Below are 25,717 nucleotides of genomic sequence, written 5' to 3'. Positions count from 1 at the left end.
CCGGCATCAGTATAAGATCCCCTTCTCCTCTCCCTGCAACTGTGACTTTGACCTTCAAGGCCACAGCACTTCAGTTGAATTGCTGCAGCTTCCACCACCAAAGCCATGGTTTATACATCAAAATAAGAAGCAAGACAAGAGCAAAAGCATCAGTTTCTAAGTAAAGAGGCATCTTTTAAAGTTAAAGAGCCCTGGGCCTGCCTGTGAGATGGCAAGGTGTGTAGAAACACTTGGCAAGTCTGAGGACCTGAGTTCAATTCCCAGACCCTGCAGGAGAAGAAGTTATCCCCTTGATACCACATTTACACGTATGTGCCCATAACCCTCCACCACACACATACCAGCATAAATATACATATCTCCCAAACAGAGAGAAGCAGGTATGACAAATCCAAGTTTTCAAGAAGTTTTATGAGAAAGAATAAAGAATTAACTTTTTTTTTAAGTGCTAGGAAGAAGACTCGCTGTATAAGAGCAATTGCTCTGCAAGCACAAGGACCTGAATTCTAATGCCCAGCAGGCACATAAAGAACAAGTATGACTGTGATTTAAAAAAGTAGAGACATGGAGTCCGGATTCCAAGGTTAGTTGCAGCAGCACTGTGAGTTCAAGGTCAACCTGGGCTAAAGAGAGCTCACCCCACAAGAAAACAAACAGCCACATCAAGCTAGAAAAATGCCTTTGCCTTTTTTCTATAGGTTTTGTGCAAGTTTCTGCTCCTTCTGTTTTGGGAAGTTCTAAGGACAGTTTGAGAAAGTCTCAAGAAGGAGAATATAGTAGTGAAGGCTGGAACTGTGTTATTGGCAGGGTTGATTCTTTACTGATATTGGCACACCAGTGGCCCTCCATTGTATAACAGGCATCAAGTTAGAATCAGCTACCTCCAGTTTCAACTGACTCTAAGCTTTCTAAAAAGTATCTATAATGCTTCCTGACATAGATTAGATAGCATTTCTTGTACCATTTGTCTAAGGGAGATTTATGTTTAAAAAAAAAAACAACTTAGGTTATCAGAAAACATTTTACTAACTAAAAATAATGCTAGGGTTATTTTTTCAATTAAGAAATGAATATGACAAAAAGTATCATCGAAAAATTATAAAGGACTATGCTGGTTAGTTTTATGTCAGTTTCATACAATTAAATTATCTGAGAGGAGGGAACCTCCATTGAGAAAATGCTTCCATAAGATTGGGTTTTCAGGCAAGCTTAGTGACCAATTAGTGACCAATGGGACAGGGCCCAGCCCATTGTGAGTGATGTCATCCCTGGGCTGGTGGTCCTGAACTCAACAGACTAGCCATGAAAACAGGTCAGTAAGCAGCAGCTTCCATGGCCTCTGTATCAGCTCCAGTCTTTACTTCCATCAGTGATGGACAAAGATGTGGAAATGTAAATGTTAGGAAATGGATGAAGAGAGTGGGGGGCATATGGCCCATGGAGGTGCGGGGAGGTCTGGAGGCAAGGGAGATGCCTCTGGGGGATCCATGTTGGGAATCCCTTCCCCCTAAGGGACCAGCCACACAATGTGTGTATAGTACAGAATAGAGTTTATTCAGGTCATGGAGGAGTTAAGAGGGTAGTAGAAGCAGAGAGAGAGAGAGAGAGGAATAGAGTAGAGGAGTAGAGGCCAGCCATGAACACATAGAGAGAGGGGGGGAGGGAAGGGGAAGAGGAGGAGTAAGGGCGGTAGAATAAGAGAGAGAGAGCAAGAGTGCAAGAGCAAGAGAGAGAGGAGGGGGCTAAGCAGCCTCTTTTATAGTGTCAGGTCACTGGGGTGGAGCATACCTGGCTGTTGCTAGGTAACTGAGGGGTGGGGTTTACAGAATCCCAACAGGAAGCCACATAAACCTTTTCCTCCCCAACTTGGTTTTAGTCGTGGTGCTTCATCATGGCAATTATTACCTTCGTATGACTTAGTGATGGAAGACTTGCTTAGTACACACAATGCCTTGGGTTTGATGTCACCACAGCAACATACATGACTAAATCAATGCTTTATGTTCTCTCTGGTAGGTCAAGTACCTGCAACAGTGCCTGGTACATAATTATGTCAGAGAGATCAATAAGTTTTTAGTGAATGAGTAAATGTCTAAAGACTCAAATAATTCTGTCTCTATCTTTTTGTTACCTCCCTCTCAAAAGTCCCCTGAAGTCACCTTCTATTATCTATTATTTTACGAAGTCATAGAATAAAGGAAATCGATTAAAAAGGGGGTGGGGTGGGACTAATGTTAAAATAAGGTTTTAAAATATTCAACACAATATATGTATGTAGTTTTAAAGAAAGATTTATTGGTGAGTGAAAATAAACATTGAAGGAAAAGCTGGCAACATTAATGTTTAAAACAATTTTTCATCAAGAAAGGGGAAAGGAAATGAAAGCATGATTGAAAAATATTAATCCCAGAGAAAATGTCACCTTTCAAAATCCAAAGCAAAGATTGTTGTGATGATGAGCAAGGAAGGGCTGTACTCAGCTTCAGTGCCCAGCTTTGACCTAGCTAACTAGAATATTAATGTGTCTACAGGACCACTGGGCATCTTCTCCCACCTAAAATTCTGAGAAGACCATCCTAATACGTTCTGCCTCATTGCCCCATTCCCCCTTCCTCCTCCTCTCCCTTCCCTCCCCCTTCCTCCTTCTCCCCTCCCCCCAGAAATTCGCTCTCCTCCTTTCCACCAGCCTCCCTTCCTTTTCCTCCTTGAGAATGTACATCGCGCTCTTTCTACTCTGTAACCCACACTCCGGGAAGATTGCCTTAGTTTGTTTCCCATCACTGTGATAAAATATTGGCCAAAAATGACTTGGGGAGAAAGGGTTCATTTCATCTGACAACTCTCAGGTTAAACTCCATAGCTGAGGGAAGTCAGGGCCAGAACCCAAGGCAGTTCCCTGGAGGTGGGAAGGGAAGCAGAGGCTTGCTTACTGCTTACTGACTTGCTCCTTGTAACTTGCTTGGCTTGCTTTTCTATACAACTCAGGCCACCTACCCAGATGGCACCCTCCACAGTGGGCTGGGCCTTACCATGTCAATCATTAAAGAAAATACCCTGGCAGGCCATTTAATGGGGGCGTTTTGTTTTATCGACTGTGGATACCATGTGTATATTCTCTAATGAAATCTGTTTTCACTTTTTTCAGCCCACCTTTTAATTGCATTTCCCCCTTATTGTTGCATTTTCAACGTTCGTGATCCTCCAAGGCTCCAAGTTCTGTATCCAGGTTCAGTCAACTTCAGACTAAAATATTCTGGAAAAATGTCTGTACTGAATATGCAGACTTTGAATTTACACTGGATTAGGTATTTTAAGTGTCCTGGAGATGACTTAAAGTATACAGGAGGATGTGCAGAGAGAGGTTACACACACACACACACTAAGCCTCTTTTAAGTAAGGGTCTTGAGCAACATAGATTTTGGCATCCTTAGAAGGATCCTGGAATCAATTCCTAACAGATACTGAGTAACCCAAACTGAGGCATTGTGTATTCTGGGTAAGTCCTTATTAGTTAAGTGGAGCATTCTTTGAAAACTAGTCACCCTTAAGTAGCAAAGAACACTGCCTAGCAACTGGACCGGCAAACTGGGTTGAAGCATACTACAGAAAAAAAAAAAAAAAAAAACAAAAGTTCCAATGCTTTAAGGGACAGGGGCCATCTGGAAAGCTCTCAGAGTCACCAAGAACTCACTAGGTTCCCGACGCCTTGGCGTTCTGCGGCTGCCTGAAGCAGAGTGTGACCCGCAAGCAGCCCACGGGCAGAGGCCACTTTAGCCCAACCCACCTAAGTTTCCGGGGGGAGGGAAGGGTTTCCAGGTAGAAGCCCGCGAGCAGCCGAAGCCGAGAACAAGACCAGAGGCCCGCGGAGAGGAAGTAGTATCGCGGGCCCCGCCCACAAGACCCGCCCACATCTGCTGACCCGGAAGCGGTTGTGCCTAACACCGTGCGGCACCGCTCCCTTTTCCGGTCGGCGTGGTTCTGAAGCGGAGTGTCTTCCGCAGCCCGGCCTGCGCCATGAGCGTCCCGGCCTTCATCGATATCAGCGAGGAAGACCAGGTGCACGATGTGGGGCCCGAGGGGCGGGAGATCCCCGGGACCGAGCCCATGAGGTGGGGGCGCGCTCTCCTAACCTGGGTCTCGGCGCGTGCGCGGCCGAGGGCCGGGACGCGGGCCCGGTGAGCGTCGGGACTCATCCGGAGACGCTGACGACGACCCAGAACTTTCCGGGGACAGGGAAAGGTGTCTGCGAAGTTCGTGTGTGGCCAGGAGAAGCAGTTTTGAGCGTCTAAATGCGGGTTTTAGGCGTCCACAGGCGACGGTGGCCTGTATTTTACTTGTTGACTCGTGTTTCCTGTTCCCATAATCCCACCTGTCAGTCACAAGTCGACTGTGAGGCATACGCATCTGGCGGGCCATCCGGAACACTTTGAAGTTGGAGTTTACACTTAGGTGTACAGGACAGATAGCTTTTCGTTTTTCTTGTAACAGAGTAATTGTTGGGATGATAGACTTTTAATTCTATAACCAAAACTATTCTTTGAAGACGTTTGTCGTCTATAATACTAACAGAAACTTGGGGTTCCGTATACTAAACAAGAAAAAGAGAGAAAGTTATGCACACATAGAAAGATTCAGAAGAAAAAGTATTTGACATCAATGGAAGCTAGCGTTCCCAGGAATTAGCTAGTATTTCTAAATACTCCTGTCCAGGGTCTTAGTAGAGAGACCTTCTTGTCATTTGGTCACACTGTAGAGTGTCTTGTGGTCAGCAAGATCGGTATAAAAACATTAAACTTAACTAATTCTTAGAAAAAGGTTTTTAAAGCAGAAAGTGAACAGATGCTTTCTTTAAATCTTGGAGAGATTATATATTTGTGTCATAAAGAAAAAAATGATTTCTGGTGTTCTTTAGAAACTTTGTTCTTTCTAATATGACACTTGAGTTTTCAAAATATCGTTTATAATACCATGCCACATTCTATATGAAATTACTGCGCTATTGTTTGGAAAAATAATTCCATCAGATCTATGGGTTTGTTAGATTTCTGAGGTAGCTAAACACATTTTTGGGATTTAAAATGTTGGTTATTTCCCCCAAGTTTTAGTTGGCTTTGTCCAGACAATTTGACATCTGTACATTTTCTATCCCCTTCCCCTCTGTTTGAGTTTTGGGAAGTGTTTCACTATGGCTTGTTACACCTTGGCGGGGCAGGAACCTATAGAGATCTCCCTGCCTCTGCCTCAAGTGCTGTGGCCACAGTTGTGCACCATTTCACCCTGCACACCTCACTGCCCAACACCTCTAATGGAATGCTTTATTCTCTGCTGCTTTAGGTTTTATTCTGTTAGCTTTAAAAGTCATCTACATTTATGTTTCGCTGTATGAATGTCAAACCATCAAAGGAAAAAAGTTATTAAAGATCATAATTAGGGAATAAAGTAGGAAACATCCAAATGACTTAATTTAGTAGTTATTTTGATAGTACCAAAAGTACTTTCTGATTCAGAGAGCCATGTAAAATTTTAAGAATTTGTTATACACTGCATCCAATTTGATAGACAAACATTTTAATGCAGGCTGCACTGACAGACAGCCTGTTTTTATCTTTTTATATTAGTATCTCCCAAAATGCTTGTCTCAAATGGTTCTCGAGTTATTAGCGGATAATGAGCTTATTGTCTGGATGATGTCTGTGATTTTTAGTAGTGCTATTTATACATTTGACAGCAATAAAATTTTCATTGGGAAAAAAAACCTTTGACTAAAGAGAAGTCAAATTGTCTTCTCTTTAATCCCCATCCTTCCCGGTGGGGACCACTTAGGCTAAGTAAAAAAGCATTGTCTACAGACTAGAAGTCCAGTGGCTGCAGGTGACAGGAGACTGAATATGATCTCTTAACTGTGTGCCTTCGTGGACTTTGTAGAGGGAGGGAGGAATCAACACAGTTTGAGGGCACTTCCATGTTACTTTGGAAGCAGGGCAGGTGGGTTTGACATTTGTGTTTTGTCATAAGTCAGTTTTACAAGTGGATTTACAGATTTAGCAACTCTGTTTGATTCATAGGCCGCTGAACTTCGAGCTTATCTGAAATCAAAAGGAGCTGAGATCTCAGAAGAGAACTCGGAAGGTGGACTTCATGTAGATTTAGCTCAGATTATTGAAGCCTGTGATGTGTGTCTGAAGGAAGATGATAAAGGTTTGTTTTAATTCTTTCTACAAAGTATTTCTTACAAGTTCTCACAAGAGAACTTCACTTTAAAATTTTTCTTGTCAGTTAGATGCTTTGGTTTTAGACTTCTAAGATTTTTAAGCAGTGTGGAGGGGGAAAATATAATCAAAAATGTATTATGAAACTATTTTCAATTAAATATTTTTGAGCAGTTTTTAATCTTTTCATATAATTTCAGTTTTTTGGGTTTTTTTTTGGGGGGGGGGTTTGTTTTTCTGTTAGACCTGAAAGGAAGCCATTCTGGGGAAACCTTTTGAATAGATAGGTAGATAGATAGATAGGTAGAAAGAAAGAAAGAAAGAAAGAAAGAAAGAAAGAAAGAAAGAGAGAGAGAGAGAGAGAAAGAAAGAAAGAAAGAAAGAAAGAAAGATCTATCTCTGTGTTTCTACATATACTAGATGCTGATGGTTTTTAAATGAACTGAAGTGGTTTGGATGGACATCAAAGAGTTATTATTTCATGTAATATTTAATTGTTAGGCTGTTCCCCGTTTATTGAGATACAGCTGGAGTTTCTGAAATATTTGTTAAAGATTAAATTTCAAGTGCAATTAATATTTGTGTTACTTGAAAATGAGTTAACCAGCTAGGAATTTAACAGCCCTTAATTTCTAAACAAGTCTCTACATGAGGTACAACGTTTTTCAGTTGATACATGTTGACCTAAAACCTAGCTAGTAGTTTCAAGATGATTGGATATTATGCCAATAAAAATCATAAAAGAAAACATGTGGGCATGTAAACCATGCACCTGCTTTCTGAATGCTGGCTCTACAGTGGTGCTGGTGAACTGAGAATTCATGGATGCTGTATACTTAAAAGCTCTTCCTGAAATCAAGGTCTTCTCAAACTTTCACAATAGCTAAACTATGTATTTTAAGTTCTTTGTATTGAAGCACTAGAAATACATGCTGAATTAGATATGTTGAATGTTATGTTTCTGCTGATGGTGCTCTTGATTCCTGTGTAGATGTTGAAAGTGTGATGAACAGTGTGGTGTCCCTCCTGTTAATCCTGGAACCAGACAAGCAAGAAGCATTGATTGAAAGTCTGTGTGAAAAGTTGGTCAAGTTTCGGGAAGGCGAACGCCCATCTCTGAGACTGCAATTGTAAGTTTAAGACTGCAAGACATAAGAGGAGAGATGACTCTGCAGAGTACCAGAGTTTGATTTCCAACACTCAGCAGGTGGCTCAGGTTCCCTTTGCTCCAGCTTTTGGTGATCCAAAATTTTAGCACCTGTGCACCTACACACATGTGCACACACACACACACAATTTAAAATGATAAAAATATATTTTTATTTCATTTTTAAAGATTTATTTATTTATTTTGTGTATGAGTATAGTATAGCTGTCTTCAAACACATTGGAAGAGGGCACTGGATCCCATTACAGATGATTGTAAATGACCATGTGGTTGCTGGGAATTGAACTCAGGACCTCTGGAAGAGCAGTCAGTGCTCTTAACTGCTGAGCCATTTCTCCAGCCTTCTTTTTTAAAAGAAACCCAATTCAGAGGACTGTTTGTATGGTATAAATTGTGATTGTTAGAAGCAGGAATTCTGGAATTGGACTGTTGGCAGCTTTCTGTCTTAGGCAGTCACTCAACCTTTCTATGCCCAGGTTCCCTCTTTTGTAAAATTAAGTTATTAGTGCAGTATTGTGGTGAGAGCAGATAACCTCAGTTAGTACTTTGGTTGTTTGTTCACCAGGCTCAGCAACCTTTTCCATGGGATGGACAAGAACACTCCTGTAAGGTACACAGTGTACTGCAGCCTCATCAAGGTGGCGGCATCATGTGGGGCCATCCAGTACATCCCAACAGAACTGGATCAAGTGAGTGTTTTAGCTGAGGTAGTAGCAGCTCTGTGTGTCCTGAACTTTATCTTCGTTTCTTTGGGGAAGTGTGGGATGCAGTTTTTTGAGACAGGAGCTTATGAAGTCCCAGGTGGATTCAGACTTGCTATATAGTTGTGGATGAACTTAAACTGATCCCCCAGCCCAAGTGCTGAGTGCCCTGAACTGAATATGTGCTGCTCAGCTCCGTTAATAAATTCTCTCCTTTCATAAATCACGTAGGTGAGAAAGTGGATCTCTGACTGGAAGCTCACCACTGAAAAGAAACACACCCTCTTAAGACTACTCTACGAGGCGCTCGTGGATTGTAAGAAAAGGTATTCAGAAGTGCTGTCCTAACTCCCAGCTGTTTCTTAAGTAGATGGGCATGTTTCTTGAAGACAAGTTGAGCTAGTAGTTTACTTTGTTCTCCATAGTCAGCCAGAAGTCTTTAGCTCCTAAGTTAAAGGTAATTGCAAAGACTTAGCTGGGTAGCATAACTAGTAGAGAGCTGGGAGGGGTGGAGCCCTGGTACCATGCCTGGAACCACTTAAAACCAGGCGTGCTGGGGTGCGCTTCTGATCCTGGTGCTGAATCAGAAGTTTTTAAATCTTTTCTTCCTCATATTTACACTTTTCAGAAAGCAAAACTTGGTTTTGTTTTAAAGCCATTGTAAACCCCAAAAATGTAAATGAATGATGGTAGACAAGTCATTTAATATTTACCAGGGCGATACTGTCATTTCTGTTAAGAGGTGGTGTGGGCTCTGAGAAAGAGAAGTTGCTCTGAGCTGAGAACTGCAGAATTAAATGAGTCCTTTCTTCCTGTGCTCTGGCAAGGTCTTGGTGGAAAGGCTTCTTTCTGTTCAACTCATCAAATCCTCTGGCCAAAATGTCTTTTATTCAGTGTCCTAGCTTTAGTGCCTGTAAAGTTAGCCATGTTGTATGGCTATTTAAATGAAGGCTAAACCTAGCTGCTTTTTCTTACGTGTTTAATATTTCTTAAAAAAAAAAAAAAAAACAAAAAAAAAACAAAAACAAAAACACTTTAGTTAACTTCCTTACACAAATTTTATAATAGCTTTTAGTGCTAGTATTAGCAAGATTAATTCAGTTGTTATGTGGAACATTGTAAATATTTTCATACTGTCTAAGGAAAATTATAAAAATAAATGATTTTGTTGTGAAGGTTGATGTGTAAGCAAACAGTATTTACCTTTGTAGTCTGTATTCTGAAGCAGCGGGTAGTTTATGCTGGCCTGGTTGGGACAATATTTGAACTAGTTGTCAGTAAAAGGTTGAGAGAAAGTAGTTTACTTTGAAGACTATTTCAGATAGAGTGCATGCAGACTATAGGAGATGTGTATTTTAGTGTATAGGTTGTGGAATCAGGTCTCTGGGATTCTGACCTTGAGTTCATTTGTAGGGCCCTGAGCAGAATAGTTTGCTTAGTGTATTTGTAGTAATTCAAAATGGAAACCGTATTCTATTCCTTACTTCAGGTATAAGGACATCACGTATGGAGTTTTAAAGGCTTCATGACTAAGCAAACACTTGTTGAATGTTTGAATTGAATGTTGAATCTTCCCTGTTGGCCTCTTCATTTTTAAGCTTGCCTTTAGGAATTGAGTTGATTTTTCCAGCATAGGGGTTTTAGGTGATGGGTGTTGTGATTGCCTGTGAATGTAAGGTGCTTTCTGGAGTTGGTACCTCCTCCTCTCTGGAGGATTTCTCTTTATCTTTGCTTGTTTGGCTCTCAGTCTGTTATGTATGGAAAGGAAATGATGGAGTTCCAGAACTATTCTCAGAAACAAGATAGGTCAGTACCATCTACCAGGACTACTGGATATGTCCTGTTGTTTGCATATTACAATATACTTTACCACAGCTGAGCACTTTTTCTCTTTTTAAAAAGTTGTATTACTAGTGTGGGGGCAGGGCATGTGCAGGAGGGGCACTCAAGTGAGTGACTGTCAGGACAACTTGGTGAAGTCAGTTCTCTCCTTGCACCCCTCCATGGCTTCTGAGGATCTCCCACAGATGTCCCACTTTGCAGAGCAAGTGCCTTTGCCTTTTGAGCCATCTCACAGGCCTAACTTGTTCTCCTTGTTTTATGGTTGGTCTTGAGGCCCTCTGGTATTCTCTCGGTCACAGCTTTCCATCTTACCTACCTATTCTGTTGCATTGCTTCTCTGGTTTGCTTGCTGGCTTGCTGTATTATGGAGAAGCTGGGGCCTGGTGTAGCTTGGATGGGTTGGTTCTTTGTATTGGTAGTTTATATCCCCTGCATCACACTTGGCATCTGGGCCTGCACCTGTGCCCTGACCAGCTAACATGCCAGTCCCCCAGTCACTGCGGCTCCATTTGCTCCCTCAAATGTTTCTTAGAGTGCTGCTACCTTGAGCAATCTTATTTTTAAATGTTATCTATACATTGATGATTTCGAGTTTTTACCTCTTCTGCTGCTTTTCTGAACTTGAGGTGTCCATTCCTATTAACTTCTCCCATAGAGTGTATCAAAGGCATCTAGATTTGGTAGTTCCAAAGGTAAACCATAGGCTTGTCTTTTGTTTTGTTTTTTTTTTTCCTCCTGAACTCAAGAAATCACCAGCTCCATTTTTCCAACTGATTAAGACCAAAACTTGGAATTCATCTTTGACCTCTCTGCCTGGTATCCATCAACAAATCCTCTTGGCTTTGAATAAATCTAAAGTCAGCATGTCACTTCTATTGCTACTAGATAGTCTAAGCCACTGCCCTTTCTTACTTTAGTTAAATTGCCCACTAACCAGTCCTTGTTTTGATCTTTGTCAAACTGTTCCTAACAGAGCTGTCAGAAAGTTCTATTTAATATAGATGGTCAAACTGTTTCTCTCTGGAGAGAACCCTCCAGGGACTTCATTCAGAGGAACAGGACAAAGCCAGCTCTAGTCCTATGGCACTGAGTTTCTCCCGAATACTGCCTAGGTATCCCTTCCTCATGTCACTCAGTGGTTCCAAGTATTGCAAGGGCCTTCTTGGCCTCCTATGTAGCTAACAGCTCTCCTCCCCATCTCTCTTACCATGTATTTCCCCTTTGCCAACAGGAATACAATATATTTAATGTTTATTTTGCTAGAACACATACTTCATGAAGGGAGGGACTTGTTGCCAGCAGGCAATTGGTATATATAAATCAGATGAAAAGTGGTTGCTAACATCATCATGGACAAGCAGTGGCTACAAGAGACAGAGATGTGCCTTCCAAAAGCACACGGTGTTAAACTGGCTGGATCTCTGTGAGCTTGTAAGAGCAGTTCGTGCCACTCTGTCTCTCCCCCGAATGTGTCTGTGCTCCACTCAGACTCTTCTCCTCCTTTACCTCAGGACCCTTTGTTCATTTCTTCTCTCTTCCCTCCTTCCCTCTTCCTTCTTATCTTTCTTCCTTTTTTTTGATTTTGTTTTGTTTTGTTTTATATGTGCACCTGAAGGCATGTATACATTCAGTGCCTTAGAACTGGACTTAGAGTCAGTTGTGAGCTTCTTGATGTGGGTGCAGGAACCAAACCCATGTCCCCTGCAAGAGTAGCTTATGCTCTTAGTTTCTGAGCCCTCTTCTCCAGCCCTCCTTCACACCTTTGGAATAAAAATCCACGTCTGTAATCCAAACTGCTCTACTAAAAAGTTCAGATTTATATGTGTGAATGTTTTCTGTTTGAACTTCTGTGTATAGCCCATGACACCATGAACTCAGTGTAACCAAAATGAGTTGACATTTCTTTTCTGAGTCTCTGTTCCTTATCAGTAAATGTCATGGTGATGATCTTATCCCTCGCTTGCCTCTCCATCTTCTGTGATCACCATACCTAGTTATTTCTGCCTCCCCAGTGCTGTGTCTACAAACAGCACAACTGTTTGCGTTGTTACAACATTCTTCAAACTAGTCTTCTGTGTTCTCTGAGCATGATTTTCTCTGAAATCTCAGCATGTTCTATAGTTTTTCCATTTGTCTTGATCCAGTATGGAATCCTTAATGTGGCACATATTTCCAACTTAGTCTCACCTGCTGTGCTTAGTGAGTAATGAAAGCCATCTTGTCAGTTTAGAGTGACAGATTACAAAACCATACTTAAATGTTCTCTCAGTGCATTTCTCTTACACACACATTGCACCTGCGTCACATTCTTGTTTTTCACATCCTAGACAAGGGAACTTCTTTTTTTTCTTTTTTATTGGATATTCTGTTTTTACATTTCTAATGGTATCCCCTTTCCTCCTACTCTCATCCCCCCTCCCCCTCCATTCCCTCCATGAAGGTGTTCCCTCTCCCAACCACCCACTCCACCTCAGCACCTTGGCATTCCCCTACACGGGGAAACATGCCTTCACTGGACCAAAGGCCTCTTCTCTCACTGATGCCAGACAGTGCTATCCTTTGCTACATATGCAACTGGAGCCATGGGTCTCCCCATGTGAACTCATTGGTTGGTGTTTTAGTCCATTGGAGCTGTGGAGGGTTTGGTTGGTTGATAATGTTGTTCTTCCCATGGGGTTGCAAACCCTATCAGCTTCTTCAGACCTTTCTCTACCTCCTTCATTGGGGACCCCATGTTCAGTCCGATAGTTAGCTGCAACCATCCTCAGCTGTATCTGTAAGACTCTGGCAGAGCCTCTGAGGAGGCATGCATATCAGGCTTCTGCCAGTAAATACTTCTTGACATCAGCAATAGTGCTTGTGTTTGGTGGCTGCATATGGGGTGGATCCCCAGGTGAGGTTGTCTCTGACCTTTTCTTCAGTTCCTGTTCCTCTATTTGTCCCTGTTTCCTCCAGTGAGTGGACAAGGGAACTTCTATCAGGTGAGGATCACCATGCATTTTCTAGTCTACACAGAAGCTTGTACCTGCTTGTATATGACGCATAAGGGGAATGTTGTTACTTTTTGAAAAATGTATTATTGTATTGATTTGAGGGGGGCACCTGTGTACATATGCCATGGGGCACAGGTGGACGCCAAAGGACAGCTTGTGAGAGTCAGTTTTTTCCTGCTACCATGTGAATCCCAAGGATCAGACTCAGGTTTTCAGGCTTGGCAGCAAGAGCCTTAAACCTAAACCACCTCACATGCCCATGTTTTAACATTTTGCATATGTATAATACACACACACACACCGTTAAACTTAATTTTTTACTGTGTTTCTTAGGTTGAATGCAGTTAGGAAGGGAAAATTTTTTCTAGAAAAAGAAGGAAAACCCCACTTTTCTCAGCTTAGCAACAGTTTATGAACTTGCTGAAAATTCTTCAATTAAAGGGAATTAGAAAGAACAAAGATAAATGCTGGGCTTAGTTTTTGAAGGTACTGGGGCTAGAATTCAGAGCCTTTCACATACCTCACAAGGACTTTACCTTTGAGCTACATTCCCAGCCAGGATAAGCATGTATAAGACTCCAAATTGAATAATGTGCTCAGTTATTCTATCTCTTTTATGTTTGTAAAGACTATCACATAATTTTAAGGATACTTTACATCAGAAAGCTATTAAACAGTGATTTAAATGCTTGATTTTTTTTTTTTTTTTTTTTTTGTCTTTTTTAAATAAACAGCCATCTTGGTCACTGTTTCATGTATATATCAGTAAGTATTTTTAGTAGAGAGAGTGACTACCAAAATTCAGACCTTTGAAATGATCCTCTTTTTAGTGATGCTGCATCAAAGGTCATGGTGGAATTGCTCGGGAGTTACACAGAAGACAATGCTTCCCAGGCTCGAGTTGATGCCCACAGGTAATTTCAAACATTGCTCCAGTGAGCACTTAACCATCAATGTAGAGATGAGCTAGACTTCAGTTCAGCAACTGACATAATCTCTGCAACAGCTAGCAGGCCAGTAGCATGTTCAGGATTGATATTGCATGTGAAATAGCATTTGGTGTTTACTGGACAGGCTTGTGTTGTTAGAGGCTAATAAGTACAACTGAAGAATTATAACTCACTCTCGGGTCAGTTTTTCTTAATAAGGCATATACACAGGAGAGAGTTTGTTACTTGGCAAACTTTAGCCGATTCCTAATGAGGAAGTAAGAACATTGTGCTGTATCATTAACATAAAGGGAGACTAGAATTAGGGTTTTATGACATTTCTCTGAAGGGTTACTATTGGATGTGTACTTGGACATGGCGGGGTTCCTGCTTGGAGTTAGAGTGCTGGTATTTAAGCTTTTAGCACAGAACATACTGGCATTTGCTAGATGAATTTCTTGTTCTTCTCAGGTGTCTTTCATGATCTCTAAGATAGTCGTGAGAACGGTCTGTTAGGTTGTCATGAGAACAGTGAGCTGTTTGCTGTTGCATTAAGACTGTCAGAGCACACCCTCAATAAAATAGTATTGACCTGTTTTAATCTGTCCATCCTACATTGAACTTAGATTACTAAATTAAATATATTTTATGATCTACAAAATAATCAGCAACAAGCTTGGATTTCGAGGCACAGCTTACTTTCTGTTTTCTTATCAAGGTGTATTGTGCGGGCACTGAAAGATCCAAATGCCTTTCTTTTTGACCATCTTCTTACTCTAAAACCAGTCAAGTTTTTGGAAGGCGAGCTTATCCATGATGTAAGTACATACTGAAGTAGCAGCCCTGTTTTGTTTTGTATTCATGCAGGAGGTTACTGGAGAGATCCTACCGTCTCTTGGGAACAGGCTGGCTATATCAGCTTTCTCTATCCTCCGAACACTGTTCCTTTATCGTCTTTATTTTGTTTTGTTTTCCATTTGGGCTAAGTATTGTAGAGCTCAGTGTACTTCCTGGTTGGTTCATTTTTAAAATGAACCAGATGATGTTTGGACAGTATGCTGGTAAAGATTTCTACATTAAATATGGAGAATTATTGTTAGAAACCATAAGATATCCTGAGTGCTCATACAGCTTCTGTCTTGATACTATTTTTTCTCTTACCTCTGTAGTTATTAACCATTTTTGTGAGTGCTAAATTGGCATCGTATGTCAAGTTCTATCAGAATAACAAAGACTTCATAGATTCACTTGGTAAGTGTTGGGTATTGATTGGGATGGTGTTGTATTTGTTTTGTTTTTCTTTGAGGGAGAGACAGGAATGTGCATGGAGCCATCACACCTGGCATAGAAGTACTTACTTTAAAAGCTTTAAGACTTGATGAAAGGCTAATGGCTCCTATAGAGATAGATACACTCACACATACTACATCATTGCTTAGACACATGCTGATGTGTATAAACCATAGTTGCACAATTAAACCTTAATGAGTAATAGTTCATGTGTGGTTGACTCCACTGCCAAAATGAATGTGTAGTGGTATTTACACAGTAGTAAAAGTTCTCTGAAGATAGCATAGGAAGTCTTGATTTGGTTTTTGATGTTCTTTTGGTTTCTTTGGTTTTGTATTTTTGTTAAAATGTTAGTTATTGGTGTGGGTGTGTATGTGCATACATATGTATGACTATCAGAAGACAACCAGGAGGAGTCTGTTCTCTCCTACTGTGTCGATTCCAAGGTATCATGCTCAGGTTGTTAGGCTTGGTAGCAAATGTCTCCAGGCCACGCCATCTTACCAGCCTTTGAGCAGGTTTTAAATGTTCTTAAACTAGTTTTTTATTTTTGTTTGAATGCTTAAGTCAGCTGAAATAAAGGGATTTTATTTTTCTGATAGGTAGCATTTAAAATACAGTAGAGGTTGATTTGTGTTTCATATTAAAATGGAGTGATTAACCTTATTGGCTATGTGAGGTGTAGTAGATACTAAGAGATTGGGATTTACTTGACTAAACTAAACTCATTTTGTAGTTTGGTTAGCTTTATTCCTGTCACCTGTACATCTGTACAGCCATTGGCTTTGGGGACGGTTTACTTATTTCAACATGTGGTGTTTGAAATATACCAAGATTAGATGCATGGAATGTCTCTGTAAAATACTTTGCCAGGTGCACTAGACCCAGAAAACCACATTCTGTCCCAGTTAATTTGCTTTGTGGCATGAAGCTGTGTGATGGAATGTTAATGTCAGCAACCTCTTTATTTACGCACCAAGGCAAAAGAAGTAGTAATTAACACTTTGACACTCCCCCATCGATGTGTAATTGACTGTTGCAAAGGAGCACTGGTTCATAAGCTATTGCATGCATTAAAACTGCGTTTTCTATATTGCAGCATTTTAAGACAAGGGTCAGTGACAATGCAGAAATTGCTCAATGATGCACATTTTTTTATTACTGCATTAAGGTTTTGACATATTAGTAATGAATAAATGTTTCCATAAAATTAGATTTTTTATAACTTTAAAATTGAAATATGATGGAGAGACCTGAGCTTTCCTCTGGGAAGGGAGCGTAGTTCATGGACCAAAGCGCCGCTGCCTTCAGACTTGTAACTCAGGCTTCCCCTGCTTAATAGTTTGCTTTTTCAGAACAGGGGTCCTAAAGACTGTACATTTGGTCCCTTGTTTAAAAGTAATGCTATAAATGTGTATTTTAGGCTGAAATAAATGATTTTATGCAGTTCATTCCAGGAATAATTTTCATTCCTTTGATATATTTTCATTTCTAGTAGGAGTTCTGCACAAGAGCATCAGTAAACTATTTTAAAGAGTATTTTAGGGACTAGAGAGATGTCTCCGTAAGTAAAGGTACTGTGCAAGTATGAGAACTAGGGTTAGACTGCAGTACCCATGGGCAAGCTGGGTGAGTCTGTCTGTTACCCATCCTGGTCATGCAGAACAGGCAGGTATCAAGGGCTGGAGACTAGGCAGTCTAGTTGAATGGTCAGATCCAGTTTCAGTGAGAGCCCTTTCTCTAGAAAGTGGAGGCCACAGCTTTACCCACCTATTCCATAAGCACATGCACCTGTGTCTGTGTATGCATTGTTCAATCCGACCCTCAGAATTTGAAAAGTCTATATTGCTTTTCCATAATCAGAGGACAATTTATGCACATATAACTGAGAATACTAAGGGATTTTTGAGAAATTTTAAATATTATTTGATAGGAACAAATTCCTAACTGCTAATTTGTTTTTGAACATCTTCAACTAAAAATCTGCTTTTTTTATAGATGCTTTAAGAGAAACATTATTGTTATAAGTATTACATTCCACAGGTATCAGTTTTTCAAAACATTTTTTTTTTAATTAACACTGACAACTTGGGCCAATCGTATCATTATCTGTGTCAACCAGATTGCCCTAACATGTCCACATGTAATCTTGTGTTACCCAGTTGCTACCTTCTTGCCTCAGAAAGTTAATCACCATCTGATTTGCATTTGTTAATTAGGGCTAATGTGCACTAATTGATTTTTTTTTTGATGCTGGTAGATTGACATTAAACTCAGCAATACTTGTGTACCTCATTCATTTGAGTTATGGTGATCATGTTTTTGTTGAATCTGTGCCAAATCAGAAGCCTGTATCGCAATTACAGCTAATTAACCAATGATCATGTCCTGTATTAACAGGCTTCTCTAGTCTTCCACTAATACATGAATACTATGTCATTTTATTCATGTGTGCTTAAATGACTTATAATACACTTGAGATAATGGTGCTTTTTAGAACTTGTTTTGATAACACGTCTCTGTCAAAACAAGTCCATAACATTCTACTGTAGTTCTTTGCTTATGCTCAGTTAAAGGTCCGCACAGCCAACACCTTTAATCTCAGCATTTGGGAGGCTGAGGCAGGCAGATCTCTATGAGTTTGAGGCCAACCTGCTCTGTATGGTGTGTTCCAGGACAGCCAGGACAATTCCAAATACCTTTAGAATTTGTATATTATTTTGAGTTTTTATGCTGTTGTATAAATGGGCCTTCTCAGGCTATAATTTCCACTTTGTAACTATAAGTCAGTTACTTAATCTTTGGGTTTGTTTTTTTTTTTTTAAGAAGAAGATAATAGCTTATTATATTTACTTCCAAGTCTAAAGAGTTTTGTGATCTTAATAGCTTGTAAGAGTTTTGTGATATATAATAGCTTGTAATAGTGTATATCATTAGAGATTATGATACAAATATTAAATGGTTTATATAATTTTATTCTTGGCCTTATCAAACATGCATATCAGTTAAAAAACATATATGTAGCCCATGCTTAACTTTAAACCTAAATACAATCCTGTATTCTATTATTGATACCATAAAATAATATAATCATTTTGGAAAAATCCTTACTACCTTAAGGTCAAAAATAACGTGTCAGGTTTGCTCTATGTAAGTGCTCACACATAGTGACAACTACTGTTTAAGTGTGATTGTGGAAGCCTTGCATGGACACTCATCAGAGTTCACTGTTCTGTAATTTAGGCTTGTTACATGAGCAAAATATGGCAAAAATGAGACTCCTCACCTTTATGGGAATGGCAGTGGAAAACAAAGAAATTTCTTTTGACACTATGCAGCAAGAGCTACAGATTGGAGCTGATGATGTGGAAGCATTTGTTATTGATGGTAAGGCAATTAATTGCTCATTGCTTTCAAGAATATCTACAATGTCGATCATTTTATCTTGGGTTTGTGTGTGTGTGTGTGTGTGTGTGTGTGTGTGAGTGAGTGAGAGAGAGAGAGAGAGAGAGAGAGAGAGAGAGAGAGAGAGAGAGAGAGAGAGAGAGAATCACATTAACTTGTAGAATGAAATGGCTGTGCTGGGTTTTTTGTTTTGTTTTGTTTTTTTTTTTATTGTCCTATTTTCCAAAATCTCACACTATGTATGATGTTTAGAAGTAGGGATGTTTTCCTGGATGTGCTGATTAGTGCTTGTAATCCTAACATTTTGGAGGCTGAGGTAGGACTACTATAAGTCAACCAGGGATGCATAGCAAGACTGTCTGAAAACAGAACATAGATTTTAACTCACATCTTCAAGTAGGACAGGAATATGGACATTATTTGTGATCATAAGGATTAAACACATTACTGCAAGTAGAGTGACATGACTGTTAACTAAATCTTTCAATTTTGAAAGTTGGAAATAAAATGTATAGAGCTTGGTTTCTAATAAATCTAAGTTTCCAGTAGTCATCTAAAGAAGTGATACATTTATTTGGAAATTAACCTTCCCCATAAATAACTGAAGAACAGAACTGAATTCTTTGTTTTGCCTGGGTCACAACTGCCCAGGCTGGCCTTGAATTCAAGACAATCACCTTCTTAGTTGCATTTTCTTTATTAGATTCAGAGAGCTGGGGTGTTTTGTTTTTGTTTTTAAATAATGTTACCAGTACTGTAAGAGTTTATTTTGGTCAATTTGGTCATATCTTAGCTGTTTTTTTCTTAGAAATTGTCTATATAACTAACAAGTAAAAACATCTCTTTCAGCTGTAAGAACTAAAATGGTCTACTGCAAAATCGATCAGACCCAAAGAAAAGTAGTTGTCAGGTAAGGCCTGTAATATTTTGTTTCTGTTGGATAATTTAGTTTTTTTCTGATTATTTCACATGTTTAGAAAACCAAGGTAGTGTTCTTACCGGTTGACTATAGTTAGACCACGGCTGTTTATCATAATTTTATTAAGGTTCAGACTGAATGTGATTAGCTTATTTAATGAAAGAGTCCTATTTTCCAGCACATTTCATTTAATGGCTAAGTACTGGCTAGAATACTAATGACTTGTGTCTGCTTTATAGACGTTGAGAAGAGATCTGTGTGGTAAAAGAGTTCCTAAGAATAAGCAGCTCACACTTAAATCCTCCTTCACCTTTAAATTGCATTTAATTTTAATTTGAAGAAGATTCAACTGTGTAGTGTTTTGAAAAAATACTCAGCACTTAGGTTAATTTATATTTTGTTCTTGATTTTTAGTCACAGCACACATCGGACATTTGGAAAACAGCAGTGGCAACAACTGTACGACACTCTTAATGCCTGGAAACAGAACTTGAACAAAGTGAAAAATAGCCTTTTGAGTCTTTCAGATACCTGAATTTTCATGCAAATAATTTTGTTCTTGGAGGAAAAAAGTTCTAAGTCATAGTAAAACATATCAACTAAAATTTGACTGATCTGGCTATTTATTTTCTCAGTTTTAAGAAATATCACAAACTCTAGAAAAAGTAACATTTCAAAGGGCCACTTAGTCTTAATCATATGTGAATTCTTTAAAGAAAGGAACTAATGGGAGGGGGGGTTGTTGGGATGATACCTATAGGGGGCTCCACCTTAAAAGGAGAAGGGAAAGGTGGGGTGCTGGGGGAATCTGTGTAAGGGGCTATTGGGAGGACGGGCTGATATTGGGGTATAAAGTAAGTAAATTTAATAATAATAACAAAAAAAGGAACTAATAAACAGTGCTTTGAAGGAAACAAAGGGAAGACAAGTTAAAGGTGCCTAGGTACTAACAGCAAGATGAGGTCTTCATGGTAGAAAAAGTTGAAATGAAGACAGCTATAAAGCTTACATAATAGTCCTTCACCAGAGTGCAATAGCCTCACTAAAGAAAGCATTTATCAACATTTAATCACTTTATCCAGCATCTCTTCTACTTTTCTTCTTTTGGGCTGGTTGTCAGTTAGTTGGTTCATCACAAGGCTCTGCCAGTCATTGTTAGCAGGAGAAAAGGTGAGTGGCTCAGGAGTGTCTGCACTCTGGATTGTCTGGGAATGGCTTTGTTGCACAGTTGAAATAAAAGGCTCTGCTTTCACCTAGGAAAGATGACATTTATTTTACCACCAACATTATCATGTAGATGACAGTAAGGAAAATGGAAAACACATGCAGTTAGCATAGACTAGAGCTCACGGCTGACTCAGAGTTACTGCAGCACTTTAGCAGCAACAGTCCCTAGTATGAATCCCAAGCTTATGCAGTAGTTCTTGTGTTCCAGGGATGCCACAGTATTTTCTGAAAGGTATTGAACTGATGATGAAATAAATTTAAAACTATGCAGATAATTGTCAGCTTGTCTTCCACACCCCCCCAAATGTGTTTTGTAACTTCTGTCGGAAGTAGAAAATTAAAAATTGAACGTAAATTAAAATGGCCCTTCTGTCAGGCTTTCATCACTGTTTTGAAGAGCCGGAGGAGCACCAAGGCACTCAGAAGAGGCATGCTTCCAAGGCACTACACTAAATCTCAACACTATTAAAAATAACTCATTTAAGGAATTTTTTTCCTGATAGAATACTAGAAAGTAGAGCTATGAAGAACCTAAATATTGTTATTTCATTACCCTCCAGAAAGACATGCTAGTATTGTGGTGTTGGCTGCCGGGCTTCCTTTTCTAGCTGTTCTTGATTATTCTATAGAATCTTTTATCTTACCTTCTGTGAGCACTTTCTTGGGTCTTTTAAACAGTTTTGCTAAGGAGCTCCAAAAAAAAGGACTTTATGAATGTGTGCTGTAACTACCATGAATTAAGTACTGTCATTGTTTCCAATTTATCCCTATCAAAAAGTTTGAAGTGATCTTATGGAGAAAAAATTGGTCCTCAGATAAGATTTCCAAATCTACTTCTTTTCTCAAGAGAAAATTAGATAGCTTTAGCATAAAGGTTGATGTGTTTTTAGTGTGAATGGCTTATGCATATGTTTTGTAAATACAAAATAATTTACATTAAAATCCTAATATTCCAATAGTAAGCATTTTGATATAAATCTAAAAGTCTTTTTTAAGATTTAGATCTTAGTAGTTTATAGTGGAAATTTTTTTTTCTGGTCTTAAAAACTAGAGGACAGCACCATCACATTCCATGCCCCATAATTTAGACTAGAGAAAGCCACTTAAAAGGAAATAATCACTTATCACAAAAGATCTTTGAGGTGCTTATTACCAAAGGTCTTTTGGCAAGCATGCATGTAGCATTATCTCATTCTAGTGGAAAGTAATGGATTTATTAAATGAGCTTAGGTGTTTAGAATTTAAACCAAAGTTTCCCTCAGAATTGCAGTATTGCCTAAAATTCTGTAGTCATTCCCTATCCCCACCTCTGAGTTCAGAATTAAGGGTCTGAGCAAGTCCTATTCAGCTTTCCTGGACCTTGGTTTTCCCTTTGAGCTTCTTAAGATTTTAGGCACTATTACTACATATAAAATTAGAAATGTGGTGTGAAATTAGAATGCACATAAGTGTACATCTGATAATGTCTGATGTGTTTGTTCAGTGTAGCTCGGGACTGAACTGGAAACTAATCCAGTTTAACTGAAGTAAATGATTCAGCTGTGTGATGTTAGTGTCCTGCACACTTCCTCCCTACCTCCCCTCTTTCAGGTTTTCCTGTATATCCCTGGCTGTCCTGGATCTCTAGATCTGCCTCCTGAATGCTAGGATTAAAGGTGTGCAACACATCAATCACCCCTGGCTGATTTAATGTTCTTATTTTGCCACCAAAACACTTGCTTCATCGGTGCAAACAATTAGCAATTTACCAAAATCCTGACTCTTGATTAGAAAAAAGATGGCATGTGCTTTGGGTTCTTCCCACATGGTGGGAGGGTGAGACCAGAGAATGGCCACAGTGATACAGATCAAATTTGACCAGCATGGTCTCTGTTTTAGTTCCAGCTGCTCCAGATCTGTCAGCACAGTTCTGCTAGTTCCTTGTCTTACTAGGATCCATCACTTCCTCTGGTTTGGCACAGACCTTTTGTGGGATCAGATCTGTAAATTAATAGCTTTATTTATTCTTGGCTCTCACCAACGTCCCTTCCGTATATAGTTAATGCAGCAGACTGTACCTAGCTCATGAATAAGAGCAACCCCCTCTGAAGCCACAAAGAAACTGGGTTGACACCTAAATTAACTGGTGTGGGGAACAAAAGTAGAATGGAAAATAAAATTATTCTGGCTGCTGGCCTTCATAACACCCTCATGTATAACAGGTTGGTGGAGTTTGTGTAAAGCACCAGGTAGGTACTTTAGCTGCAGGCCAGGTTGCCTCACAGCTTAGCCTTGCTCACATGCCACTATCTTCCTTACCTTTAAAGGAGACTGAGTCTTTTAAAGGTGTGGTTTGCTCTTAGAAGATCTACTTTGGACTTTCCCCTATGTTATGTGGTAACTAGTACTGAAAGTTTAGAGGGATGCTGATGTTCAGTGTACAGTTACACAGAAAGTTATGTGCTCTGGTAAATCTAGAGCCCTTTTTTTATTAATGAAAAGTTGAGAACAACATTGGACTGAGCCAGGACATGTGATGCAGGTCCACCATGAATATCTAAATGACCTTGGAAGAAATTACACATTTGTGTTATTTCTTCATCTGTAAAATAAAGTACAGGATGTGTGGTAAATGTGTTACTTTGAACATGTTACAAAAATCTATAAATGCAAACCCTGAGGAACTAACTGCAGGTAGAACATCAGACACAACTTCTAGATTAACTACAAAAATGGGTTTTCAAGGGAAATAGACTGTTTCTGTGGAGCCCTTAAGATGCTAGAGGGTAGGATAGGCCTCACCAAATGTGTCCAATTCTGACAAAAGCTTGCTTTCTGCTTGGGAAGTCAGGCTTCCTAGTGCCAAGTTCACTACTGTGGTGGGTTTCTCCCATTAAAAAGGGTGGCTAAAAGCTTGTGTGTTAGGGATGTTAGCAAAAGATCGGCAGAACGGGTTGCTGTTGTAAGCTCATGAATGGCTATTGCTTAACCTTTGAACACTTACACCCATACTGGTCTACTTTTTTTAAAGACTAAACAATACAGACTTGGTGAGCAAAGTTCTATACACTATAATATAAAACTTAGAAATTTAACCAGATAACTTGTCAGCTATGGTTAGTTGTTCTTATGATGAACGCTCCTAGAAGCCATACAATCTCCACAAACAACTGTTTAACACATACATTCTATCACTGTATTATGGAGACTATCCATTCATACATTTCCCAGAAATAATACAAATGAAAACAATCAGCTTGATGGCTTATTAATAAAAAAATTTGGGGTGTTCAATCCCCTATTTCTAAGTTGAAGCAACAGGAGTACATAGATGATGCCTTAGTCCCTGCAAACAGGCTGGTTTGTATCTATGTGATTTATACACTGTGACTTTTTCCTGCTGTTTTCTATCAGCTTTAATTATGAAAAATGGTGCCACGTTGCCCTCTTGTATTATTCTGGAGATCAGTTAGGGCTTATAGTATCCAGATGCATACAGTGCTACACATATCTGCAGAATTAGCTCACTGCGGTCTGCTCAGCAATATTTTTAATTGACTTACATGTTCTGTGGGAAAAGAAGAATCATAAACCGTCTGTGCAGTTGCATTCCTCTCTTCACTGGGCTGTCCCTTGGGATCCAGATGGATGTTCCGGTTACTCACAGTGTCAGCAACTCTGCTAATGCTGGTAGGATCTGATTGACAAACAGGAAATGACAACAACTGAACTGTATTCTCTAGACACTCATCTTAATGATCAAACTTTCAGGTCTTATGTTTTTGTGTTTAAAAATCAATGCCCATTTCAGATTGAGTATTACTGTTTCCTAGACTTTCCTGTTTGGTATTTCTTTTCAGAAACAAGACTGTATTGTTGTCATTACCTAAGTCATTAAAAAGGGTAGGATGGCATAAATACATACATACAAAATGTTATTTCCTGCTTACCGCATTACCCACACATGAATGTTTAATAACTGCTCTATGAATTCAGATTAATGGGGAATTTACAAACTATTTAAGAAAATTGCCATGAAAGAAAGGCTGTTCAGAAGGGATTTGGGGATTAATAACAAAAATTACTTAAATGTAGAGCTGAAAAATGTTATAAGACATGCTCAGTAAGAATATATTCAGTTTTAGAATTTTAGACATCTCTATGCCATTCAAATGTGCACCATCCAAAGAGTACACATGGAGGGACCCATGGCTCCAGGCATCAGTGGGAGGAGAGGCCCTTAGTTCTGTCAAGGCTTGATGCCCCCGTGTGGAGGAATACCAGTGTGGGGAGGCAGGAGGGAGGGGGTTGTGGGTGGGCAGCACCTTCATAGAAGCAGGGGGAGGGGCGGTGGGATAGGGGGCTTGTCGGGGGGAACAGGAAAGGGGATAACATTTAAAATGGAAATTTAAAAATCCAATACAAAAAGAAAGAAATGTGCTCAGAAAATGGTGAATGTTATACCAAACTCTAAAGCTGTGTTTAACATTGAAACTGCACTTTGGAAGATGAAGTTATTCGGTATTTTGGTGTTCCCCCCCCCCCCCCATCAATGGTGCAAGTAGACAAGGTACATACTTTGTCATTAAGCCCCTAATGTTCTTTAAAAACCTTTTCTCAATTTTCTTTTTGAAAGAAGCCTATTCAGTTGTGCACCATACAAAGCATTCCTTGTAACCTGCATTTCTTCAGTGTGTCTAAATTCCAAGTTCCCTTAAAATCTAGTTAACAAGGCATGGTGGCACACATCTGTAACCTAAGCACTCTGTCCTCAGTACTAGAGAGGCCAAAGCTAGAAGATGATCAGCTCAATACTAATACGACTGTCCAAGAAATCTTTATTTTTTTTCTTACAACTTTATTAAAAACAAAAGAGATACATGTACAGATTATTAAAAAGCATTTCAGCATAAAACTATATGAATATATTTTTGTCAGTACTTGATTTTTTTAAAGGTTTGATAGTATGCATTGAAATCTTACTATTTACAACGATCATAACGTATATGTAAAATAAAATGTAACATGGAAATAGTCAAAATTTTCTTGGTGTA

The 25,717-nt window shown here is 39.4% G+C and overlaps 2 protein-coding genes across 2 annotated transcripts in view; one reads left to right on the top strand and one right to left on the bottom strand.

Annotated features, from left to right (window-relative positions):
- The first annotated feature begins 3,929 nt into the window (after positions 1-3,929).
- On the top strand, positions 3,930-20,056 carry EIF3M (eukaryotic translation initiation factor 3 subunit M). The gene is made up of 11 exons (XM_080931004.1): positions 3,930-4,057; positions 6,067-6,199; positions 7,202-7,340; positions 7,944-8,067; positions 8,311-8,405; positions 13,745-13,828; positions 14,562-14,661; positions 15,013-15,094; positions 18,377-18,520; positions 19,388-19,448; positions 19,872-20,056. The coding sequence occupies exons 1-11, from the start codon at positions 4,016-4,018 to the stop codon at positions 19,990-19,992; spliced, it is 1,125 nt and encodes a 374-aa protein (XP_080787130.1). The 5' UTR covers positions 3,930-4,015; the 3' UTR covers positions 19,993-20,056.
- A 459-nt stretch (positions 20,057-20,515) lies between these two features.
- CCDC73 (coiled-coil domain containing 73) overlaps positions 20,516-25,717 on the bottom strand; it is a gene marked incomplete at its 3' end in the record, with an annotated part of 100,861 nt that continues 95,659 nt past the window's right edge. Inside the window, exons 16-17 of the mRNA XM_080931507.1 lie at positions 24,227-24,360; positions 20,516-20,710 (exon numbers count right to left, since the gene is read on the bottom strand). Coding sequence (XP_080787633.1) covers positions 20,516-20,710; positions 24,227-24,360 — 329 coding nt within the window. The remainder of the gene's footprint in view (positions 20,711-24,226; positions 24,361-25,717) is intronic.

Source organism: Micromys minutus, assembly GCF_963924665.1.
Source record: "Micromys minutus genome assembly, chromosome: 17".
NCBI classification, from domain to species: domain Eukaryota; kingdom Metazoa; phylum Chordata; class Mammalia; order Rodentia; family Muridae; genus Micromys; species Micromys minutus.
This window is presented reverse-complemented; position numbering and strand designations above follow the sequence as displayed.

Bases quoted from the DNA above. Each gene is read 5' to 3' on its own strand.
- EIF3M (XM_080931004.1), top strand. From the start codon at position 4,016: ATGAGCGTCCCGGCCTTCATCGATATCAGCGAGGAAGACCAG. The intron at 7,341-7,943 runs GTAAGTTTAAGA...TTTGTTCACCAG, and splicing joins CCATCTCTGAGACTGCAATT to GCTCAGCAACCTTTTCCATG. The intron at 19,449-19,871 runs GTAAGGCCTGTA...CTTGATTTTTAG, and splicing joins CAAAGAAAAGTAGTTGTCAG to TCACAGCACACATCGGACAT.